The 22,795-nt window shown below is 34.5% G+C and overlaps 3 protein-coding genes and 1 long non-coding RNA gene across 4 annotated transcripts; 2 read left to right on the top strand and 2 right to left on the bottom strand.

Moving 5' to 3' along the window:
- Positions 1-32: 32 nt before the first annotated feature.
- On the bottom strand, positions 33-3,968 carry LOC117920774 (CDK5RAP3-like protein). Its single transcript, XM_034838400.1, is given in 11 exon segments — positions 33-365; positions 885-983; positions 985-1,018; positions 1,264-1,472; positions 1,661-2,227; positions 2,318-2,467; positions 2,572-2,707; positions 2,810-2,904; positions 2,989-3,083; positions 3,611-3,745; positions 3,852-3,968. Coding segments are annotated over 11 exon segments (1,713 nt in total). The 5' UTR covers positions 3,913-3,968; the 3' UTR covers positions 33-233.
- A 7,648-nt stretch (positions 3,969-11,616) lies between these two features.
- On the top strand, positions 11,617-16,642 carry LOC117920780 (outer envelope pore protein 16-3, chloroplastic/mitochondrial). Its single transcript, XM_034838406.1, has 3 exons — positions 11,617-11,730; positions 12,358-12,708; positions 16,177-16,642. The coding sequence occupies exons 2-3, from the start codon at positions 12,378-12,380 to the stop codon at positions 16,320-16,322; spliced, it is 477 nt and encodes a 158-aa protein (XP_034694297.1). The 5' UTR covers positions 11,617-11,730; positions 12,358-12,377; the 3' UTR covers positions 16,323-16,642.
- A 406-nt stretch (positions 16,643-17,048) lies between these two features.
- On the bottom strand, positions 17,049-17,816 carry LOC117920781. Its single transcript, XR_004652271.1, has 2 exons — positions 17,423-17,816; positions 17,049-17,344 (listed from the first exon to the last, which is right to left on the bottom strand). It is a non-coding gene; the product is annotated as an uncharacterized LOC117920781 (long non-coding RNA).
- Positions 17,817-20,378: 2,562 nt separating this feature from the next.
- Positions 20,379-22,762, top strand: LOC117920778 (rhodanese-like domain-containing protein 9, chloroplastic). The gene is made up of 6 exons (XM_034838405.1): positions 20,379-20,565; positions 21,252-21,502; positions 21,613-21,763; positions 22,000-22,085; positions 22,180-22,284; positions 22,387-22,762. Exons 1-6 carry the CDS (start codon positions 20,525-20,527, stop codon positions 22,455-22,457), a joined length of 705 nt encoding a protein of 234 aa, XP_034694296.1. The 5' UTR covers positions 20,379-20,524; the 3' UTR covers positions 22,458-22,762.
- The last annotated feature ends 33 nt before the right edge of the window (positions 22,763-22,795 follow it).

Below are 22,795 nucleotides of genomic sequence, written 5' to 3'. Positions count from 1 at the left end.
AGAAAATGAAACAAAGAAAAAGCCAATTCAAATGAAAGCAAAGTTATGTTTTATGATCCAGTTTCAAATATCACTCTGGAGGATTTATTGTTGGGGACCAGCCCAAAGAGAACTATCTGGCATTTGGTGCAACAATAATTAGGAGTAAGCTTTGCCAAATGAGCATATTGACTTTGTAGGGATAACCAAAAAACACTACACTACTCTTGTGTGATGACCAGTTACTAGACGAGCTACACAGTGATACTGCTATTTAATAGTGTGTTGATCTCTCCAATAATATTCACGGGCCTTCCATCAAACATGGATGACAGAGAACTCTCACAAAGCTTCTTCAGCTCCCTAGTTTTTGCCAGAGCCGCTTCCTGCAATTGAAACAACATTTGATTACTGTCCTGAATTGAAAAAATCCAACCACCAAAGAGAGAAACCAAGATCCATAATATATATATGTGTGTGTGTGTGGGGTAGCAAAAATGCATGGACAAACTTACTATTGCTAGCATAAAAACATGGTTTCCTCTGTTTTTATTATGATTATTAACCAAAACTTCAAATTTCAGGTGAGAACCAAGGGGCCCCTATGGGCCTAGAGCCATATCTAATTCCTCTCTCCAACACTTCCCCTCCCCACCCCCTGGGTTAATTTGTTCAAACAGAGTGAGTGGGTCCCACTGAAAACAATCTTCAACTTCTTAGATTTATAAGTAGTGAAAAGAACAAAAAATTGGCATTTGTAAAAATGAGGGGTGAATTTGTGGAAAACTTGATCCAACTGACAGCTACAAGGGCACCTCACCTGAAAATCTAACATATGAACATTGAATATAACATAGTACCATCAAAAGAACAAACAAAGTTCTTTGAATCAGAAAAGAACTCACTTGCTTGGGCCAGGATGAAGATAACGAATTCTGCAGCTCCATGCGTCTGATGGCCAAGTCCTTCAACCCCTCTTTTAACTTCGCTTCATGATGCTTTTTTTTCCTCCAATGTACTTACTAGTCTATCTAGAAATCTGAAATTCAGATCAGAACCCTTGTTACAATTTATTAAGAATGAAAATATCATTACTCATATGGATACAAAACCAATACAACAAAAATTGCTATAAAAGGAAAAATGAAGTCGCTAGTCTACAAGCAGTACTAATCATAATATCAGCTTGTTAGTTCTTAAGAATATAGTTAAGCGTTCCAACAAGAAATTGAATTATGCAAAACGAAAGATGTTGCTAAAACCATTTTCTTGTAAACCTGTCACCTTTTGGAGTTGAGAATCATAATCAAATCTTGCATTTTCCTATTTGTTAGCAAGGAAATGGCAGAGGAAACATCAGATAGCATTGCTTGAATGGCATCAGGGGTGTATTGCTGCAGCACAAAGGGAGCAACTGCCTGGACTTGGTGTTGCAAGGACAAAGTTTCTTCATTCCTCAACTCCACCAATCGTTGATTTAAAAATGCTTTCATCTGATAAAAGATTATCAATACCAAACATCAACCTTTGATCCACAAATGCTTTGGAATTATGGCAGAATAATGATAGCAGACCAAAAATTTTCAGGAGGGGATGTCTGTTTTTCCCACAAAAGTGCAAGATGGAGAAGTATAAGCAAAGGCAACAGAGGCATTGCACAAGTATACGGTTCAGTGTGTACCTCAAATAGATCATCTAGAATCTTATTCCTGTACTCTGTTTCCAGAAGCTGGCTCCTATCTTCCTTGATTTCAGGGGTTTGGGTTCTAGTATCTAAAACAGATGCCTGAGTTTTCATGTCTTCATTTGGAAAAATAACATCTTCCACCTCATCAACTTGTGGATTCTCAACACAAATATCCCAAGATATATCTGAAGCAGACATCCCTGGTACTAGGCCATCTTCCTCTTTCTTTAACAGGGTCTGGTCAGATTCTACAGCACCAGTTGGTGATATGTTCTGTAAAATCTCACTGGCATTAACAATCTCATAAGGACCCAATCCATTGCCAGTATCATCTGTTTCTTCCACAGTTCCAATATCCCAATCAATCTGAGAGCTGTCCACAGAAATATCCCAGTCAATATAATCAGCTGGAACATCCATGACCTCAGTCATATTGTTTGTTTCATGAGAGCTCGGTTGAACATTCATAGAATCAAGGACATCAGAGCCTGCAGAAACATTCAAACAAGGGGGATTTTCTCGAACATCCCCTAAATTTATCAGCACAGTCCGTGACATTTTCTGCAACCACAATTACGAACTTATTTAATTTATGACACAGTATAATAGCTTTAAGCTCAGTCTACATATTAAGAACACAATGCTTCTTACATCCTTTTCTGTATGAGCATCTCTGACAAAATTTGAATAATACTCCATAGCCTGCAACACACAGTCGCTGCTAATAACTTCCAGAAACTTGCTAAATATACTAGGAAGTGTTTTTGTAGTCTCTAGAAGTTCCAATCTCACATTGTTTCCCTGTAAAACAAAGTAAATTCCACTGATATGAGTTGATTGTAAAAAAGAACAACATCAACCCTAGTTGACAATCATCGATAGAATGGCCGGCCCAAGATCATAACCTGTAATCCAAGCTCTTGACAAGCCTCAGCATATTTAGCTGCTGATAAGGCTGCATTTCTTTTTATATCAGCTTCCTTGCGCTCTAGTTCTGCTAGTTGTTGCTGAATCTTCTGCACCTGCTTTTTCTGATACGGGCTTTAAATTGAAATAATATTCATCAAAATCTATGACAGACAGTCATATTGAAACACTCTTATGGGATACCAAGTGAACCATTGAGAAAATAAATCAACTTACATTTCATAATTGACATTTTGGACCATTATCTGAGCAGCCTCACCAAGGAAGATATGATCTTTCTCAAAAGCACGAACTATTGCTTCCCAAACACCCTGAGAAGAAGTTAAATACACTCAAATAATCATATGAAGAATGTATCGACCTGGAAGAGAAATGACTGTCAATGTTGATCTTACAGCAGCACCCGATAGCCGTCCAAAAATATTCCGACTTTCTGGGGTTGACCTCAGAAGAATATCGTATATTTGTTTGGCTTCTATATAACCAATTCCTGAAATGAAAAATAAGAAATAAACAAATAGAAAAGTTCTTAAATGTGAGAATTTGCTATAAAAAAATAACTCAACCCTGCAGAGTGGAATTCCCCACATGTTTCTGGATATGAAAAAAAACCTCTAGCCTACACCATAAACAAGCTGAATCTTAGCTTTTCTAGAAGACCCAGATTCTTTATCCGTAACACTTACCTATTCCTATGTAGATAAGAAAACTGCTTGATTTGCCTACTTGCTTTGTCCACTCGGTTCTTCCGACTAAATTGGGATCATATATCCTATGTGTAAACGCTCGAGTCCCCAGGCCTCAATGGCATTACTCTACTGATAATAACTCGACTAGATACCTAAAAAATGAATCAGATTCTAGAACTGCCATGTTTATAATTGAAATTGGGGGCACGAAAATTTTAACGGAAACCAAATAAATGCTGCTAACCTCGAGTAAATCTCATGCATAGACCCCTAACTATTCTAATCAATTCACAAAACCTACCATCACAATCACAATCCCAAAACTAACCTTCAGGATCTAGGGTTTGGAAATAGGGATCGATCTCCTTAGGCAGCGAAGCGAACGCCGTTGAAATCCGAGCCCTGATTGAAGTGAGACGTTTCCGCCAATCAGCGGGAACTCTTTTCCGGTCAACCAACCATTCTGCAAAACAGACGAAATGCAAAAAAAAAAAAAAAAAATATATATATATAGTGCGAATTGGAACCGAAGCACCAGAATTTGACGAGAACTTCGCGTGTGTTTTTACCTCCGAGACGAGAAAACGTGATATCGATAGGAAGATTGCGAATATCGTCCGGATTCTGCATTTTACCAGGAAACTGTTTTCCCGGAAATTGGAAAATTAGAGAGAGAAATTGGAAACGGCAGAGGAGCAGTGCAGTGATCTGGTGTTTCTAGGGAACATCGGTTTCACAGGGGTAGAAGCGATATTATATCATTCTTCGTTGTGAAAATTATAAGTTTTGTTTTTCAGAAAATATGTTTAAAATTAAATATTATTTTAAGAAAATGTTAATAATCAAATCAAGAGAAAATTAATGTGTTGGATTTATTGAAAAATAAAATAATTTTTAAAATATAATTTAAAACCCAAATACCGAAATATTTATATATAAATCTAAAATAATTATAGTTTTTCTTTTGGTAGAATCATAATTTTCTAATTTGTTCATTACATAAATGAACTTCAAATCAATCAAGTGAAAATTAATACATCGGATTTGTTGGCATTTTGATTCTAAAATTGATTTTGAATTCAAAAACCGAACCCAAATACAAGTAAAAATTCATGGATCAAAACTAGTTCATATCAAATACAATTTTTCTTCTATGCATGACTATGTTTTATTTATATTTTTAAAATATATATATATATATATATATATATATATAGATATATTTATTTTAGTATTCATACCTTATAAAAAAAATTACTATTTTAAAATTATTGGAAATTCCAAAATATTTTTTGTTTTCAATAAAACATAATATATATATATATATATATATATATATATATATACATGACAAAATCAAGACAAAAAATTAACTAAAATTTATTTGTCTAAATTTTAAAATACCTAGCCGAACACCCATTCAAAAATAACAAAAAAAAAATATATATATATATATTCCTTAGTTTGAAACAATGCTAAAATATATGTTTTAAAAAATATAGTCAAATATGAATTCCAATGTGATTTAAAAACAATTCATTGTTTTAAAAAATTAAAATATTTTTAAATATTTAAAGCATTGTTTGATTGTTGTTTTATGAAACTAATTTTTAAAAGTGAAAATATTAATTTTACTTCCTTCAACTATATATTTTTGAAACTTGTTTTTAAAAGTTATTTTTAAGTTAAAATATAAAAATTTGTTTTTGAGTGTTTTATAAAAACATGGGGTTTGGCAAGTAGTTCTTAAAATATATATATATATATATATATTTGGTTTTGTAAAGACACCGTGGATTCAATTTATATAATATAAATTTAATTTAATTTAAGTATTATTAAAAATAAAAATAGTTTTATATTTACAAATAAATTAAAAAAGTATATAGTTTTTAATAAGACATGAATAATAATATTATAATAAAATTATAAATTATATTTTTTTTATAAAAAATATGCTATTTTAGTATATGTTAGAAACATAAGATATATTAACATTTTTGTAAATTTTTTGGTTAAAAATGAATAATAATGATTTTAAATAATGTTTTATTTTAAATGAATGATGAATAAAGTTTAACTTTTTTAACAACTAAATGAGTCAAGTTTTTCATTTTATGTATACATTCAATATTGGTTTACAAACACAATATTTTAGAATGTTTTTAATCAATCTACTATTAATTAGATCAAATTTTTTAATTTAAAATTATTTTTAAATTTTTATTAGCGAATTTAATTTATTAATTATGTCTTATTTACCTACATTCAAAAATATATTTGTTTGTAAAGGAGAGACAATAAATATATGGCTTTTTTTTAATGATTAAATCAATTTTTTGAATTCCAAATTATTTTTAAAAATTATTAAACTCATTAATATATTTAGTACAGTGTGTCACTTGATTTGAATTTCATTTTTATAGTAAGAAAATTCATCAAGATACAATTATTTTCGTAAAAAAAAAAAAAAAAAAAATCATTATAACCAATTTTTATCTATAAATTTATAGTATCAATGAGTTTATTATTTGAGTTTCAAATTGTTTTTAAAAATTACTATACTTGTTAATAAATTTAACACATCAAGTCTTGTTTAATTTGAAATTTATTTGTCTAATTTAAAAAAATAAAAAATAATAATAATAGTTGAAGAGCTACATAAAGTCATCTTAAACTAAACTTTATCTATAAATTTATGATATTGATTAATTCATAATTTGAGTTTTAAATTATTTTTTAAAATTATTAAACTTGTTAATAGATTATACACATAGTTAGACTTTGAGAAGGCAAAACTCTGTTCTCTCTGTAGGAGAAAAGCAGAGTGAAAGAGGGTTTTTATATATTGTTCAAGAAACTCTATTACAAGAAGTAAAGACAGCTGTAGTGATAGCTGTCATAACAGAAATCAAGACTATCACGTGGGATCTGTAACCACTTCCTCTATCTTTGGCTTATCATCCCCCCTCAAGTGAAAGGGTCTTGGAGCTATGCAAAGCTGTGACTTAAGAGACAAGAACCGAGAACTTGTAAGATGCTTAGTCAAAAGATCACTGGCTAATCTTCAGTAGGTACAAAATGCGGCTGAATCTTGCCTCGTATGACTTGATCTCGGATGAAGTGAAGATCTATTTCAATGTGCTTCGTTCTAGCATGAAACACAGGGTTCTTTGCCATATGATAAGCACTGATATTATCATACCAGAGCAGGGGAATTGCAGGTATAGGAACACATAATTCTTGCAACAAGGCTTGCATCCATATAATTTCTGCAGTAGCTAAGGCAAGGGCACGATATTCAGACTCGGCACTGCTGCGAGACACCACCTTTTGTTTGGTAGAGGACCAAGAGACTAAGTTACCTCCCAGATACACCAAATAGCCACTGGAACTTCGCCTATCATCAGGTTGAGCACCCCAATCTGCATCTGAGAAGCCTTCGATTGTCAAATTGGTTGAAGGACTCATCAATAACCCATCTTGCATTGTTCCTTTAAGATAACGAAGGATTCTTTTGACTGAAAGCCAATGAGCTGAGGTAGACTGTTGCATGAATTGACATGCCTTATTAACTGCAAAAGCTATATCAGGCCTTGTTATTGTTAGATACTGAAGTGCCCCTACCACACTTCGATATTGAGTGACGTCGTCCAGAGGATCACCATCAAACTTGGACAAATTCTTCCCAACAGTTCCGGGTGTTTTTGTTGGTTTGGTATCAAACATTTCAGTTCGATGAAGCAGATCAGAAACGTATTTGGTTTGGCTTAAATTCATAGAGCCTTCATGGTAAGAGACTTCTATACCGAGGAAGTATGATAGCTGTCCCAAATCTCTCAAAGCAAAAATAGAATCAAGCTTAGCAATGAGTGAGGAAATCTGTGTTGAGGAGCAGCCAGTGATGATTATATCATCAACATAGACAAGAACAATCAAAGTAGTAGACTCACTAAAGTGTAGAAACATAGAACTATCAGTTCTAGAGTTGCTGAATCCCCACTGTATAAGGGCAGAATTGAGTCGTTGAAACCAGGCTCGTGGTGCTTGTTTCAAACCATATAGAGCCTTCTTCAATCGACACACTTTGGTTGGGAATTTAGTATCCAAGTAGCCAGGAGGTTGAGACATGTAGACTTGCTCTTCTAACTCACCATTGAGAAAAGCATTGTGAACATCAAGCTGCCTAATTTCCCATTGAAAACTGAGAGCCACAGTTAGTATGATTCGAATGGTTGCAGCCTTAACCACCGGACTAAAGGTCTCAAAATAATCAAGACCATGAGTTTGGTTATACCCTTTAGCCACAAGTCCGGCTTTATATCTCTCTATGCTCCCATCTGGCTTGTGTTTCAACTTGTATACCCACTTACAACCTATTAGATTAACTTCAGAAGGCTGGTCAACAAGATCCCAAGTTTGATTCCGATGAAGAGCAGCAATTTCTAAATCCATAGCTTGAATCCAATTTGGATCCTTGAGAGCTTGTTTAAGTGTATACGGTTTTGAGATCTTTACAGCAGAGAGATCAAAAATGGTCTTCTTCTTGGTTATACCTCGCATTAGCCTTGTTGTCATGCGTGGAGCAGGGGAAGGAGAAAGAGGTTAATCCTCATGTATGGCTTCGGGTAAGGTACTAGAGGCAGGAGTAACAGTAGGACTACTCACAGAATCAGAAGCTTCACTCGTGGAAGGAGAGGAAGAAAGTGAAGATGTGTGGCTGCCATTAGAACAGAAGGTTGGAGAAGGAAAGGAAGTTATAATGGCTGGAGTTAAAGTATCTGTTGAAGTGTCTTTGGTTGGGGAGAGATGGTGAGTTTTAGCTAGAGGAAATTGTCCCTCATCAAAAACAACATGAGGAGTGATGTAAACTCGTCCAGTCAGAAAGTCAAGACACAAAAACCCTTTATTATGAAGACTATAACCAAGAAATAGACTTTGAACAGAACGATATTGAAGTTTGTGACTGTTGTAAGGACGGATGAATGGGTAACACAAGCAGCCAAAGACTCTAAGGGACTTGTAATCCGGAACCTTTTGAAAAAGTGTGAAATAAGGGGAGTTATTTTGGAGTACCTTACTTGGCATTCTATTGATGAGAAATGTAGCTGTCTGGAAAGCATATTGCCAGAATTCCATTGGTAAGGAGGCATGAGCCAACAAGGCCAACCCGGTTTCAACAACATGCCTATGCTTTCGTTCAACTCTCCCATTCTGAGCTGAGTTATACGGGCAAGAAAACCGATGAAAAATGCCTGTTTGCTGAAGAAACGTCTTGAAGGATCTGAACTCACCACCATTATCAGACTGTAGGCATTTGATTTTAGCATCAAATTGATTTTCTACTTGGAGTTTGAACTTCTTAAAAACAGGAAGGGCTTGATCTTTTGTTTGAAGAGGATAGAACCAGGTGTACCGTGAGTAGTCATCTAGAAACAAGATGAAATATCTAGCACCAGAGGTAGACTTGACTGGGGCAGGTCCCCAAAGGTCAGTGTGAACAAGTTCCAAAGGTTTGGAAGCACAAGAAAGTGAAAGATGAGTAGGTAATCTGTGACTTTTAGCAAGCTGACAAGAGGAGCAAACAGTATTTTTATTCTTTTCAAAGGAGACATTACAACTCTGCATAATTTGGGTTACAATGTCAGTAAAAGCATGGCCTAGTCTGTGATGCCATAACTTCACTTTATTATCAAAGATACTGGAATTATGAGAGTAAACAGTAGAAGAATTAGTAGCACCAACAAAGGCTACTTTCTTGCTGTTCAAAACTGGGAATCGGTAAAGTCCATTCTCAAGCTGGCCTTGAGCAAGCACCTTCTTCGTATGTAGATCCTTCACAAAGAAACTATTAGACCGAAACTCAATTAAGGCATTATTGTCTGAGCAGAATTTAGCAACACTTATCAAGTTTGCTGATATAAAGGGGACATGAAACACCTTTTTGAGATGAAAAGAATGTGAATCAGAAAGTAAATGATGAGAACCAGTGTTGGAAATGGATAGGTGCTTACCATTACCAATTGTCACCTTATCTGTGCCCGTGTATGGTGAAGAACTGGTCAGATTGCCCACACTCTGAGTCAGATGATGACTGGCTCCAGAGTCAAGATACCAAGTGTCATCTGCAAGATTATTAGAAGAGGCAACCATAGCAGGTATAGAGTTTGGATTACCAGCATTTGAGGGAGAAGTATTACTGCTCTGAGAGCTTTGATAGAAGATATCAAATCTGTGATAACAGATCTGAACAGTATGACCAAACTTGCCACACAACTGGCATTGTGGCTTCTCAGAGCTGTTGGAATTGTGCCTCCCATTTTGGCCATATCGACCCCCTCGACCACGACCTCTGTAGGTATAGTTGCTGGTGTTTGGGGTATGATTCTGTCCTCGACCGCCATTATACCTCCTTCCACCACCTCTGCTATTAGATGAAGAGGCATAATTGGCTGATATAGGAGATAATTGTTCAATCGAGCTTTGTTGCTCAAGGCGATGTTCAAACGTAAGAAGCATGCTATGAACAGCTTCAATAGAAATCTTGTCATCTCTAATATTAATAGCAGTTACAACTGCATTATAGTCGGATCCAAGTCCGACAAGGAGATTCATAACCTGGTCTTGTTCTGAGACAGGTTCTCCAATTGCTGCTAGACTATCTGCAGCTCCTTTAACCTTCATGATATAATCGATCATAGATAGAGAACCTTTCTTGGTTGACTGTAACTCGAGCCTTAGCTGCATAATTCTGGCTCTGGAGGAAGATGAGAAGGTTTTCTCCAATGCATTCCAAGCAGAGTGAGAAGAGTTGTGACCAATGATTTGTACCATGATCGCTGGTGTGAGAGACGAGTAGAGCCAGCTAAGGATCGTTCGATCTTGTCTTCTCCAAGCAACAAAGGCAGGATTGATCAATCCTGAACTGAGTTCTTTATCTGGACAGATGGAAGATCCGTCTATGAAATCTTCAAATCCATTGGCAAAAACAACATTATCAATCTGAGATTTCCACAGAATGTAATTAGTCCGATCAAGTTTCACAGGTAGAGTATGATTGAGCATCTGATAAGAAGGATGAGACGCCATTGTAATGCTTTGTCCAGATCCAATCGAGTCAAAGGATGAAAAGGATTGAGTGGAAGCGGAAGCCATGATTGGATCTTAAGGAAAGAGATGGAAAACTGAGAAAAAAAGGGAGAATACTCACACCTTTGATCGAGAAGCTCTGATACCAAGTTAGAATTTGAGAAGGCAAAACTCTGTTCTCTCTGTAGGAGAAAAGCAGAGTGAAAGAGGGTTTTTATATATTGTTCAAGAAACTCTATTACAAGAAGTAAAGACAGCTGTAGTGATAGCTGTCATAACAGAAATCAAGACTATCACGTGGGATCTGTAACCACTTCCTCTATCTTTGGCTTATCACACATTAAGTCTTGTTTAATTTAGAATTTATTTCCTTAATAGAGAAAAAAAATGATTCTATGTAAAAATAAAATTGTTATATCTATGATTTATTAATGTTATTAAGTTTCATGAGTTTTTAATATCAATTAAATCAATTTTTGATTTTTAATTTATTTTTTTAAAATAATAATTTTTATGTATTAAGTATGTTTTGATTTGAAATTTATTAATTTAATGAAAAAATTTAGAGAAGTATTTTTTTTAAAGTATGAGTATTTAAAAAAAATATATCATATTTTAAGATTTTTGATATTAGTATTAGATAAAAGAAAGAAAAAAATGATATCATATCCAAATTTATTTGTTTTTTATGTTTTTTTTTCTTTTAATTTTAAAAACCGCTGAAAACAACTTTTACTTATTTTTTAAAAATTGTTATCTATTTCACTTTATTTTTAAAATTTGTTTCAAGAAAATAACAATCAAACAATCATACTGTCAAATAGACTCTTAATATTTTAGAAAAAAAACATATTTTCATTTATTTTAAAAACAAAATTATTTTCACTGGGCAACTAAACTTGAAATCAATTGAGACTCAATTCTTAGATTCTTTGATGAGACTATTAATTTTCAAAAATAAATTTGGATTCCAAAAAATATAATATATACGAAAATTTATTTCTTTAATGAAAATTGAATAGTAATATTATTATTATTTTCAAAAAATTAATTTCATTCAGCTTAAAAAGGGAGTTTAAAGAGAGGGAGGGCAAAGTGGGTAATTAGAGGCTACAGCACATCATTGGTCGTTAGATACGACAATTAAAAGTCAAAAGTCAACTGAAGTAACATTTTCTTACAGTGCGCGTCGCCTCACTCTAACTTCATCTCAGGTGCATTTCCATTATTTTCCCCTAATTTCTTATTTATTTCCAAACTCTCTTGATTCTTATCGACTCGCACTCCATCGGCTTTATCAATATTTCAGGAATTAGGGTTTTAATTCGATCACTTTCCCTGCAGTTTTCTCATTTCGCGGTACTTTTTTCTCAATTCTCGCCATTCTTTCTTCCGTTCTGTAAGCATTTTGTAGTTGAATTTTAGGGTTTTTGCTCTGCGATCTGCATCGGTTTATTAATTTCGCATTTTTGGGGTGTTGATTATGTTTTGTTTTTATTTATTTCCTTTATTGGTTCAGAACGAATCCATTGTCCTGTTTGTTTGGGGTTTAGGGTTTTTTTTTTCCTCTCGTCTTTTGAGAAGTAAATAAAATCAATGCGAATTTTGCTTTCTAACGCCTAGAGTTCCGAAATACTGGATGAAAGTTCTTTGTTTTGATGTTCTGGTCTTGCCTTGAATCCGCTCAGGAGCCGTTTGATTCGTGAGAAAATGTAGGTGCATTCTAATTTTTTTACTTTTACGGGAAAACTGAACATAACTAAGTTTGATGCAGCCTTCTGGCTTAATTGACCTAGGTAATTTTCATTTATTGGGAAAAAGATGATACAAACGATTAGATACAATTTTTTTTGTTTGTTTCGTATTGTTTTCCACTGATTTTTCAGTGTTCAGACTTAGGATAAAGTTTTTCTAGTTGCTTTCTATTTGCAAGTGTTAAATGCTGTTCAACTGCTGATGTTTTGGAATGTTTACAACTATGGTCAGTACCCAGTCAGAGGAGGGTGATGGATCCTTCAGAACTTAGGTATTTGGAGGATGAAGATACCTCAACAATGAAAGTAATTAAGGGCGCAACCTCGGGTCTTGTTGTTGGAACCATTTGGGGAACCATTGTTGCTTCTTGGCATGATGTGCCCCGTGTTGAGAAACATGTAGCTCTTCCAGGCCTGATAAGGACTCTGAAGATGATGGGCAGCTATGGGATGACATTTGCTGCAATTGGGGGTGTTTACATGGGTGTGGAGCAGTTGTTGGAAAATTATAGGATGAAAAGGGACTTGTATAATGGAGCTGTTGGTGGGTTCGTTGCTGGGGCTACTATTCTCGGTTACAAAGGTTAGGATTTCTTTTGAGACGTTTTAAGCATTTTATGTATTTTAGTTATTAGTTATTGCTGTCACAAATACCAGGAGTGGTGATGCATGGTAGTTAACATGGGATTATGGCTTACAAAACTGCAGGATTTTGATCCCATATCAATATTGATGGATTTTTTATTTTATTTTAATTCTAGTATCTCTATAGGGTTTTTTTATTTTGTAAGAACATTGTGATTGTGATTCAAGTTAAATCCTGCCCTTATTCCCTTCCCCATTTTATCATTCTTTTAAATGCTGGAAGCTTGGTCCTCAGTCCTTGGAGCATTTCTTATCTGTTAAGAAAGACACTTAAGGAGTATAAATGATTCTTCACATGGTGACCTGCTTTTATTTCACACTTGTTATTCAACTTTTTAACACTATTTTTTCCTTGGTTATGACATTATGATAGGTTCCATCTTTTTCTGTTCTTTTGAAATAACTTATATATTTTTTCTCTTGCCATCATTTTTTATTTTGTTTGAGTTTTGATCTTTATTTCTTTGTTTACCAGAATATCAAATTATTACACATTGGTCTTTTATTAAGTTATTGCATCAATTTCATAAATATCTTTAGGCATAATTCAAGAGTGGCTTGATTGAACATAAGGTTTGAGGTGTAAATCTACAATGTATTGAAATTAAAAATGTAAACAGTGTTTACTTTTGTTTTTGAGTCCCTTTAGCACCGTTGGTTGATTTTACTTATGTTTCCAATGATGGTTTATGTGTCACCATAGTATATTAATCTTTTGTTACTTCTGTCAAGGGTTCAATATGCATGAAATTGTTGCCATGCTTATTTGAAATATGGAGTGTAGTAATGGGGTGTATAATGACTAGGTTGCTCTTATATTTATAAGTCAATTTATTGATATGCTTTGTGCATTCTTACATCTATAGGTGGTTAACAATTTTTTTTATAGGCAAATAGAAATCATATTAAAATCCCTAACAAAAAGGCACAACCAAGACATGCAGGTAGTATACAACAGTTGTCAATCAACCAAGAGAAAGAAGGAAAAGAAAAATGAACCTTCCTCCCTTTAACTAGAGCACAACCAATCAATAAATTCTAATAGGACAAGAAGCCAAGAACGTGTCATCCATGAATTTTCTTGGCCAAAGAAAGGTATAAAGGAATGAATTTTTAATTGCATGGTCTGAATACTACATATTTTCAAATGATCTACACTCTATAGTTCCTTGTTTGCCATAGAGTCTAAATAAATGCAATGGAGTAGTCCTCCACATCTGGTTTGCTAACCCAAATAAATGTTTCTTGATTGAAGAGGACAGCACCCACATTACTGCAAACAAAGAGAATAATAGATGCCACAAAATTCTTGTTTTGTCGTAATCTAAGGGAACACAATCAGTTAATTCTTTTGCACCTTACCTTGATAGCATCAATTCACCATGGTCTATCTTCTTTTTAACTAATCTAAAAGTCAAAATCCTCTCCCATATTGCTTTTCAAGCAAAGAACCCCACTTTTGTAGAAACCTTGAGCTATGAACTACCTTGGGAAGGCCTCCTTCCTCTGATTGGAAAAGAATAGAAAGCTTTGACTGAAAATTTCTCAACTTTAGAATTTTTATAAACCAGCCTGTTCTCACCATTCCTGATAATTGGTCTCTCTTGATTCCTCTTGAGAAAAGCTTTTACACTTTCTCCTAATTGTGGAACTATCTTAGGGTTTGGGCTCCCTTCCTCCCAGACATCCAGAATCCAAGCATCTTGGAAGCAGCAATGGAGAATAAAGAGGGGAAATAGATATACTCAATGACAGATCCCCACACTAAATATCCTAATCCTACTAGAACTTTACTTTCTTTCCATCCTCCACAATTAAACTAGTACGTTTCTTGAAGTCTTCCCTTCCTGACCTCTCTTTACAGCCTTCCACAACCTTACCCTTTGCTTTCTTCATAACAACACCATTCACTCATCTCTTCCCCAAGCCTCTAACTTCCCAACAATGACCCTCCTCTATAAAGGCTCTCTTTCTAAAGCAAACTTCTAATAGCATTTTCCAAGCAAAGCCTCATTCAAACCAGATAAGGCTGTAATGCTGACTAACCACCCCCTCTTTCTTCTCATCTAAGCAAACGGTAGAATATTTCATTAAATGGGGCTTTTCCATCCTCCAAAGGAAAACTTTTGACTATTCTCAAGACTGAAACATACATTTCTTTGAATAATAAAAAGAGACATAATATGATAATAAATTGCCAAGCTGGATAACATACTCTTTATCAATGCAAGTCTTCCTCTGTTTGATAGGTATTAACATCTCCAAAAGGCAAGTCTTTTATGGAATCGCTCAACCACATCCCAAACAGCCATTGACTTAAAAGAAGTTACCAACATATAACCAACCCCTCTACATTAGGCACCCTTTCCACAAGAATTAATTCATTCTTGTTTGTGTTTTTTTAAATTAATTCATTTGTTATAAAACAAAAATACTGTTATTCATTGCATTGAATGGTAAATATGAAGAAGAACAAGAATTGATTCACCCTTCGCCAAATTAATTTTCAACCCTAGAGTTGCCTCAAATCATATAAAGGTCCAGCTGAAAGACATCAACTGCTCTGGTCCTAGTCAAATACGTCAACTGTTCTAGACATGCATCATAGAAAAGGAGGTTATCATCTGCAAAAAGGAGGTGAAACACCACCCTTTCACCTCCTCTCCCTCCCACCTGACGACTCAAAATGAAACCACCTTCTTTGGCCTTGTTGGAAAACAACTGAGAGCCTCCATTGCCAACAATAGGTAGATAATGTGAGGCCATGGCCAAACTAGTAGAAGCTCTTTGAATGATTTCTATTGTAACTTATTAACAAACTATTGCAGCAAATGGAGTGGCAGTTTCTTGGATGAACTTTCTCTTTTATTGCTAGTATAACGAGTAGAACTCCATGAGCTGCTATTGATTTATCAAGTGAACTTATTATTATTATTGTTGAAACTCAAGGACCCATAACTCGAAAATCCTCTTCCAAGTGCATTTTGTCTATAGGTAAGTTTTTTGTTGACAAAAGCATGCATAAATGATATCTAATTTACAAATAATTATTTTGAGTGTCGCAGCTTCTTCTAGGCAGTATCAATGTTCAAAAAATTAGAGTCAGTGTCATGTTACAAGCCATTAGGATGGATTGTGCATTTATTAACATAGCTGGAATGCCTTAGCCACTTGGACTGATGGGTGATAATGGCGACATACCAAACACCCTCTGAGTTCTTCATTTGATATATCAACTCACCTTCCTGGGGAAGAGAGCCTACATTTTTTTTTATTGGAAGAGAGAGCCTACATTGAAAGTTTGATTTACCAAACTCCCTCGTAGTCCAAAATCCACTTATTCTCTTTAACAACCAATATTGTAGGAGTATCTGGGTTTGACTTTGGTGCTTCGACCTTTTTGCAGGAAGGAGCATTAACACAGCTATGAAAGCAGGAGCAACTCTGGCAGCCACTTCTGCTTTTATTGATTCTGGGGGTCGGACCGCTAGAGTGGACAATGGCAAAGAGTACTTCGCTTACACAACCAAGAAGAAATCCACTATTGAATGATAAGCTTCTGTTGCTGCTTTGCTTTTGAAGAGGAAAATCATGGCATGTTAATGGGAGAGAACTGTTTAGAACTGATTACAGTTCTCTGAACTGGCTGTATGTTTGTTTCCGGAGATGTAATCATACTCTCAGTTCTCTTTCCTTGAAGTTTACCTTTTCCCCGTTTTCAGAGCCTGCCAGATGATTTGAATAAATATGCTTTTTCTTTTGTTAAAACACTGTCAGGAGCCATTATTTATCAGTTTAAGATCAACTATCTTTCGTGATTATTGATGCCAACATGAGGATTTAACCTTCTCGATAAAAATGCTGTTGGAATCCTTGGTTGCTGTTTATGTTTTGGTTATGGCATCGGATTGTGCTGTTGCAACTCCCAGGAAACTTGGGTTGCTGTTATCATTTTGAGTGTCTTCGAGGAAAAATATGAGCTAAAGCCATTAACACTTCCCTTTTGGGCCAATCTAAGAAACGTGAATGAATATTATTTGTGTGAAGTGAAATCTTTTGTGGTCGGTCTTGGATAGGTTTTTGTCTAATTGGTGAGAGATCAGAAGTTGAAAAACTAAAATCATAATTTTCCGATTTTCGAAAGATAATGATATTATTATTTATTTGGTCAAAATAGAACTAAGATTTTTTCGACTTACGCATCACGTGGTTTGAAATTATGAGTTATTTTAATAAAATTATCTAAACATATATGGAACTTCTTCAAACAGGATCACATAGAAAATCAACTTAGCTTTGATGATAAGCCAAAGCCCATCAATAGATTTATCTAAATATAGCCATAGAATCTGCAGATGGTAATTCCATGATCAAATTTTATACAAAACCCTGAACTGATTAGAGATTACACTGCGAGATGCAAACTGATAGAAGTGGGGAAGAAGAGTAGTGAAAGGGATGCAAACTGCTCTTCAGATCAGCATCTTCTATAAAAGCTCTGACCAGTTGGTTTGAAAATGAAAACTCTTGGGTCTCCCCCTTCTCAAACTTTATAGTATCTAAGAACCCTCAAGCTGCAGACAATCTGTGCTCAAGTCACCCCATCCCTATATCATTCACTTGAATTTGAAACAAAAGATTTATTTACTTACCTTACAATCGAGACAGATTTGGATTGACAGGAAAGTGTGGAACCAGGATTGGAACTGCAGATTTGGATTGATCATTGTTTTCCAAGTTTTTAGGTATTAAAGGCTGAGCAACTGCAGGCATGGCATCAGCTGATAGCGGTGAAGGCCGATGAAAGCAGCAACAGATGGATGATAAAAACTCCTTGCTCATGGCTCCTACTCTCTCCCGATCTCTCTCGGTTTTTGCAATCTGTATTGACCAATTCAACTTGCAAGTCCTGCATACAGGAGTCTGTTGAATAAAACCAAGTTTATGGACCTTCCATCAATTCTCTTTGACCATAAAACCTGCTTTTACATCGCTTATGCCCTGCTAAAGCGTGGGTTTGTGAAAAGAGCTCTTCCCTGTACACTCCCTTAAATTTTCTCCATCCATTTTTTCAAAATAAAAAATAAAAGTGAAAAAGGTATAATGATGCATAGAAGTCAAGATTTGGAGTGTTTTTTTATAGTAATTTTAGGATATGTTTAATAAAATTTAAAAAAATATTTTTTTAAATCAGAACAATTATTTATATTATTAAAAATTTGTTTATAAAAAAATTACTTATAATATTAAAAAATCAATAAATATTTGATGAATAATTCTCTTTAAAACACTTTTACATAAAACATTTTCACTAAAAACACCATAAAAAACATTCTTTTATGGTTAGTGGAAGATTTCTGTTGGTAAGCTGTGCAGGGCTCCTACCTGTTGTCCCCATTAATCAAGCATGGGCACAAATCACAAAAGCTTGGAGAGCAGTGAAAGCCCACTTCACACTACTATGGTCGAAGGTGAAATCTCATTAGCTTATGCCTATACTTGTGGATGATCTATAGTTCTGTTATATATCAGCTATGGATTTGCTTACTTTATTGCTGAGATCATAGGGAGATTCTGGGATTTTTGTTTTATCTGAAAAATCAAATGTAACTTTTTGTTAGTATAAAATTGTCCTGTTTTGCTTCCTATCCATGGCAACAGGATGTACTTCCTTTATTAACTTTGTTTAGCCAAGGAGAATTCTAGATATTCTTTGAACAGCTGTCTGTTCTTTCCTTGCCTCCGACTGAACTCAGAACTTTGAGTCCCAGTTTTGAAACTACACCAAATGGTAAAAAGTTCCAACTGATCTTGTTTTCTTGTTCATTTTCACCAAATCCTCCATTTTAATGCATCTAAATCCATTTCTCATGATGTATAGCGTCTCCTATATGTGACAATGAGCATAGTTTGTCTCCTTGATTACCGTCCTATGTGCATGCTTATTTTCTTATTTCTGTCTTTAATGAACATATTTTGATAAGATCAAGGAAAGAGCAATCTGTGGTGAAATGGGCTTCTCCCCACCTTCATGACTGTGATTCTTTGGTATAGATGGTTGATTCAATGAATCAGTATCCATTTTAAAAACGGGTTTAAAAATATAATTATTAATATTATAATTTTTATATAATAAAGATTTGAAGTTGAATAACTATATTTATATTTTCTACTCGTAAGTGTAGATTTTTTTATGTAAATATCTTAAATGTATCATTATCTAAGTTCCAGTAAATTGGGAGTAAAGATTAAATCTCTTTTGTATTCTTAAATTTTCTTTCACTTTTGAATGTGTACTATGTTTATATAATAAAGATAGTATCCATATTAAAAACGGGTTTAAAAATATAATTATTAATATTATAATTTTTATATAATAAAGATTTGAAGTTGAATAACTATATTTATATTTTCTACTCGTAAGTGTAGATCTTTTTATGTCAATATCTTAAATGTATCATTATCAAAGTTCCAGTAAATTGGGAGTAAATATTAAATCTCTTTTGTATTCTTAAATTTTCTTTCACTTTTGAATGGGTACTATGTTTTTATTAACTTTGTCTATGGTTCTTGAAATTTTTATTTGTACAAACATCATAGAATTAATCTTCCTAATTTGAATTCAAGAAGATAAAGCTGGCTGAGAGTGAATTTTTTTGCAGCCAAATAATTGATTTAGAAAGAGAGAATCAAACTGATATTGAAGAAATCTAATTGTTGTATTGTTATTTTATTTGTTGATTCTTTTATCTTGGAATTCATTAAAATTATTATATATTTTTTTGCTTGAAATCTGTTTTTTGATAGGTAAATTTCAAGTTTATTGCCTTGAACTTTCATCACTTCTTGCAGTACTTGCAGGATCATTGTCTTTTAAATTTCATGCTCACCGAAGACATTTCTGCAAGTAGCTTCCTAGTTTTAACCATATTTTTCTCTTCATGAGTTTTCTAATTCCACCAATCTTACCAAAATCTTTCTCTTCTGATGATCGTTTTATCCAGGGGAGATCTTATTGTCTCAAAATTTAATTTATTAAATGTTTTTAAAATGGATAAATTATTTTATTATTTTATTTTTATTTTATAAAAAAGTTTGGGACATTTGTTTGAATATTTGATACTATCTTTATACCAATCTTCAATGGCTTCACCGAATAGTCCAATTAACGAACTTCTTGTGCTCTATTCCCATTCGCCATTATTTGGTGCCTGGTTGTTGCTATGAGACCAATATATAATAGCCAAGAAGAAGACATGATATAGACTAAAAAAAATAGAACTTTTATGGAATGGTCTTCTCATAATTCCTAACAAAAGAGTGATGAATTTGTATTTAAATTTAAGGATATTTTAATTATTTTATCAAGAGTCGTTTTTATCCTTAAAAAAATCATAATTCAGATGAATGTGAAAAAAAATTGGTGGAAACAAATATAAGTTGTTAATGTTTTGGGTAGATTTTTGTATGGCAGCGTGATGCCCCATGGGAAATGGAATCATAAATAAATACAAAATATTCAAAACGCACCGTTTGGGTCCGCAAGCTCGCAAGAAATATATCCGGATTCTCATGCCACGTGGCAAAAACCCATTGCCCCTCCTGAATTTCTTGGGTCATTCATGGCCATGGCGGAATGTTCATGAAGGAAACTCGCTGTGTCTGTGTGGTGCTATTCTAGAGAGAGAGAAAGTGCTCTTTTTCAGAGAGAGACGTCGGTTAGAGAGTGAAATTTTGATATCTAAAATCTCTTAATGGCCGGGCTTTGTTGTTGTATGCCACTCTCATCTCGAAGGTACTCTCATTACCCGTTTGATTTTTCTACTAATTCTGAAATTCCGTTCAGTTCTTTCGACTTTTAATGTGAATTTTATTGGAAGGTCTGTGAGAAAATGCTGGAAAAGAAGGGAAAATTTGAAACAATTTACTTTTCAATAGCTGGGGTTGAAGAAAAACATTACTGAGCCTAAAACTGCCATTGGGTTTACTTAAAATGAATTTTCATTCTCGGAAACTTTGACATCATAAAACACTGAATTCTTAATTTTCGTTTTTCTTTCCTGTTTGAATTCCTCTATTTTCCCGACCGAGCCGGGATTTGAGAACAGGAATGCAAAATTGAGCTGTAGTAGAAGATGGGATTATTTTCTTTTGCTCTTTAGTGAAGTTTCCAGAGTCTCAAATTCAAAGGTCTGAATTAGAATTTCCCATATGAAAACGTGGAATCAATATCGAATGCCTGACCCTCCATGTTCTTCCCTTACCGTTTCAGATGAATTCTATCATTTTCTATACAAAATTTAGGTTTCCAGGAAATGATTTTTTCCCCTCTTCCTTATTGTAATAGTATCATAAAATTTCATCATCATTTTGGTTATGAAGTTGGTGGATGCAAAGAACTTATGCATTCTACTAATATAGAAATCAAAAATCAAATGATTATGAACATGGGAGTAAAAAGGATTAGAGGTTTAATTTCAGCAATTTCCGGACATCGAGGTTGATGTTGGAGACTCGCCATGGAAGGACTATGGTGGGGAAGTCACTTGGCAGAAGAAACCTCCAAATTAAGGCAGAAGTGAATTTTGTTAATGCTGAAGAAGGCAAGAAACTTATAGCGGTTGAGGGATATGCAATTCTGGACGTGCGAGACAAATCTCAATATGGTCGAGCTCATATAAAGTCATGTTATCATGTTCCTCTATTTATCGAAAACCAGGACAATGACTTGGGTAAACATCTTTAACTCCTTTCCAAATAATTGTTTTTAGGTTCAAGTTTGTTCATATGCGCCTTCAGAATTGGTCTTGTGAGTCTCACTAAACCCTTTTGGCCTCTGCAGGCACAATTATAAAGAGGACTGTGCACAACAATTTTTCTGGCTTGTTCTTTGGATTGCCATTCACTAAAATGAATCCTGACTTTGTACAGTCTGTTAAGAGCCAGTTTTCCCCCGAAAGCAAACTACTACTTGTCTGTCAGGAAGGATTGAGGTTAGTCTTTGGTGCAGCTGTTTCAATGTTTAATTTGCTTCCATTGATGATGATCTTAGACACATTGTAACCATCAAACTCTCTGCTGGTTCATCTACTCGTTTGTATCTTTTTATCAGCTTCCTCCTTTTTGGATCTCTTGTTGCACCATATCTAGCTGATTCGTTTTGAGTGACCATTTTGCTCTAGATCCAAACCATTTAACCAGATAGTATTTTTATTATTATTGCTATAAGGTCTGCTGCAGCTGCTAGTAAGTTAGAGCAAGCCGGTTTTGCCAACATCGCATGTATAACATCAGGGCTTCAAACCGTAAAACCAGGTTTTAAATCTAATTTCAGTCTTTCGATTTGAACCCAGCTTATATTATATTGTGAGTAAAGCTTAAGTAATCCAAGGATTTCCTTACTTCTCAGGAATGTTTGATTCTGTTGGATCCACTGAGTTGCAAGATGCTGGCAAAGCTGGTCTGGTCACCATTCAAGGCAAAATATCAGCTGTACTTGGAACTGTACTTATATGTAAGTTCTTCCACCAAAGCCTTGAAACTTCAATAGATGATGGCAAAACATCGCTCCTATCTCACATATGATGTTTTTGGTCTTACCTTATCAAATGCCCAGGTGCATTTCTTTTCATTACCTTCTTTCCTGAGCAAGCTGAGAAGTTACTTCAAATGGCTCCTTCAGGCTAGGCCGGCCATTAAAGAACCCAAAATTTTTGCAGTGGCTCTTAGGGTAGGTGAGATTTCTGCTCATCTGCAACATGGAAACTCAACGAAATGGAGCCAGTAGAGTAGCAGAACTGTAACAAGGTTCCAACCTGGTAGTGAAGAGGCCTCATCTAAAAGTTGCCAATTTGCAGATTGTTCGTTTTACTTCTCCACAGCTTATCTTTGTGAGGTATCCTTAAGAAAAGAACATTGGATTATTTTTGACACGCTAATTAAAATCATCTCATTTCCATAAATATAATCTTGATAGCCTGGGTTTTCTTAAATTTAAGATTGTGTATGGGGGTAAAGTAGAAGTG

The sequence above is a fragment of the Vitis riparia genome, chromosome 8, assembly GCF_004353265.1.
Source record: "Vitis riparia cultivar Riparia Gloire de Montpellier isolate 1030 chromosome 8, EGFV_Vit.rip_1.0, whole genome shotgun sequence".
In the NCBI taxonomy this organism is placed as follows: domain Eukaryota; kingdom Viridiplantae; phylum Streptophyta; class Magnoliopsida; order Vitales; family Vitaceae; genus Vitis; species Vitis riparia.
The sequence above is the reverse complement of the archived record's forward strand: the minus strand, read 5'-3'. Positions and strand labels throughout refer to the sequence as shown.

Coding starts and splice junctions, on each gene's coding strand:
- LOC117920780 (XM_034838406.1), top strand. CDS start 12,378: ATGGATCCTTCAGAACTTAGGTATTTGGAGGATGAAGATACCTCAACA. Junction 12,709..16,176: donor TACTATTCTCGGTTACAAAG/GTTAGGATTTCT, acceptor ACCTTTTTGCAG/GAAGGAGCATTAACACAGCT.
- LOC117920778 (XM_034838405.1), top strand. CDS start 20,525: ATGGCCGGGCTTTGTTGTTGTATGCCACTCTCATCTCGAAG. Junction 21,764..21,999: donor GTCTGTCAGGAAGGATTGAG/GTTAGTCTTTGG, acceptor TATTGCTATAAG/GTCTGCTGCAGCTGCTAGTA. Junction 22,285..22,386: donor ACTTGGAACTGTACTTATAT/GTAAGTTCTTCC, acceptor TCAAATGCCCAG/GTGCATTTCTTTTCATTACC.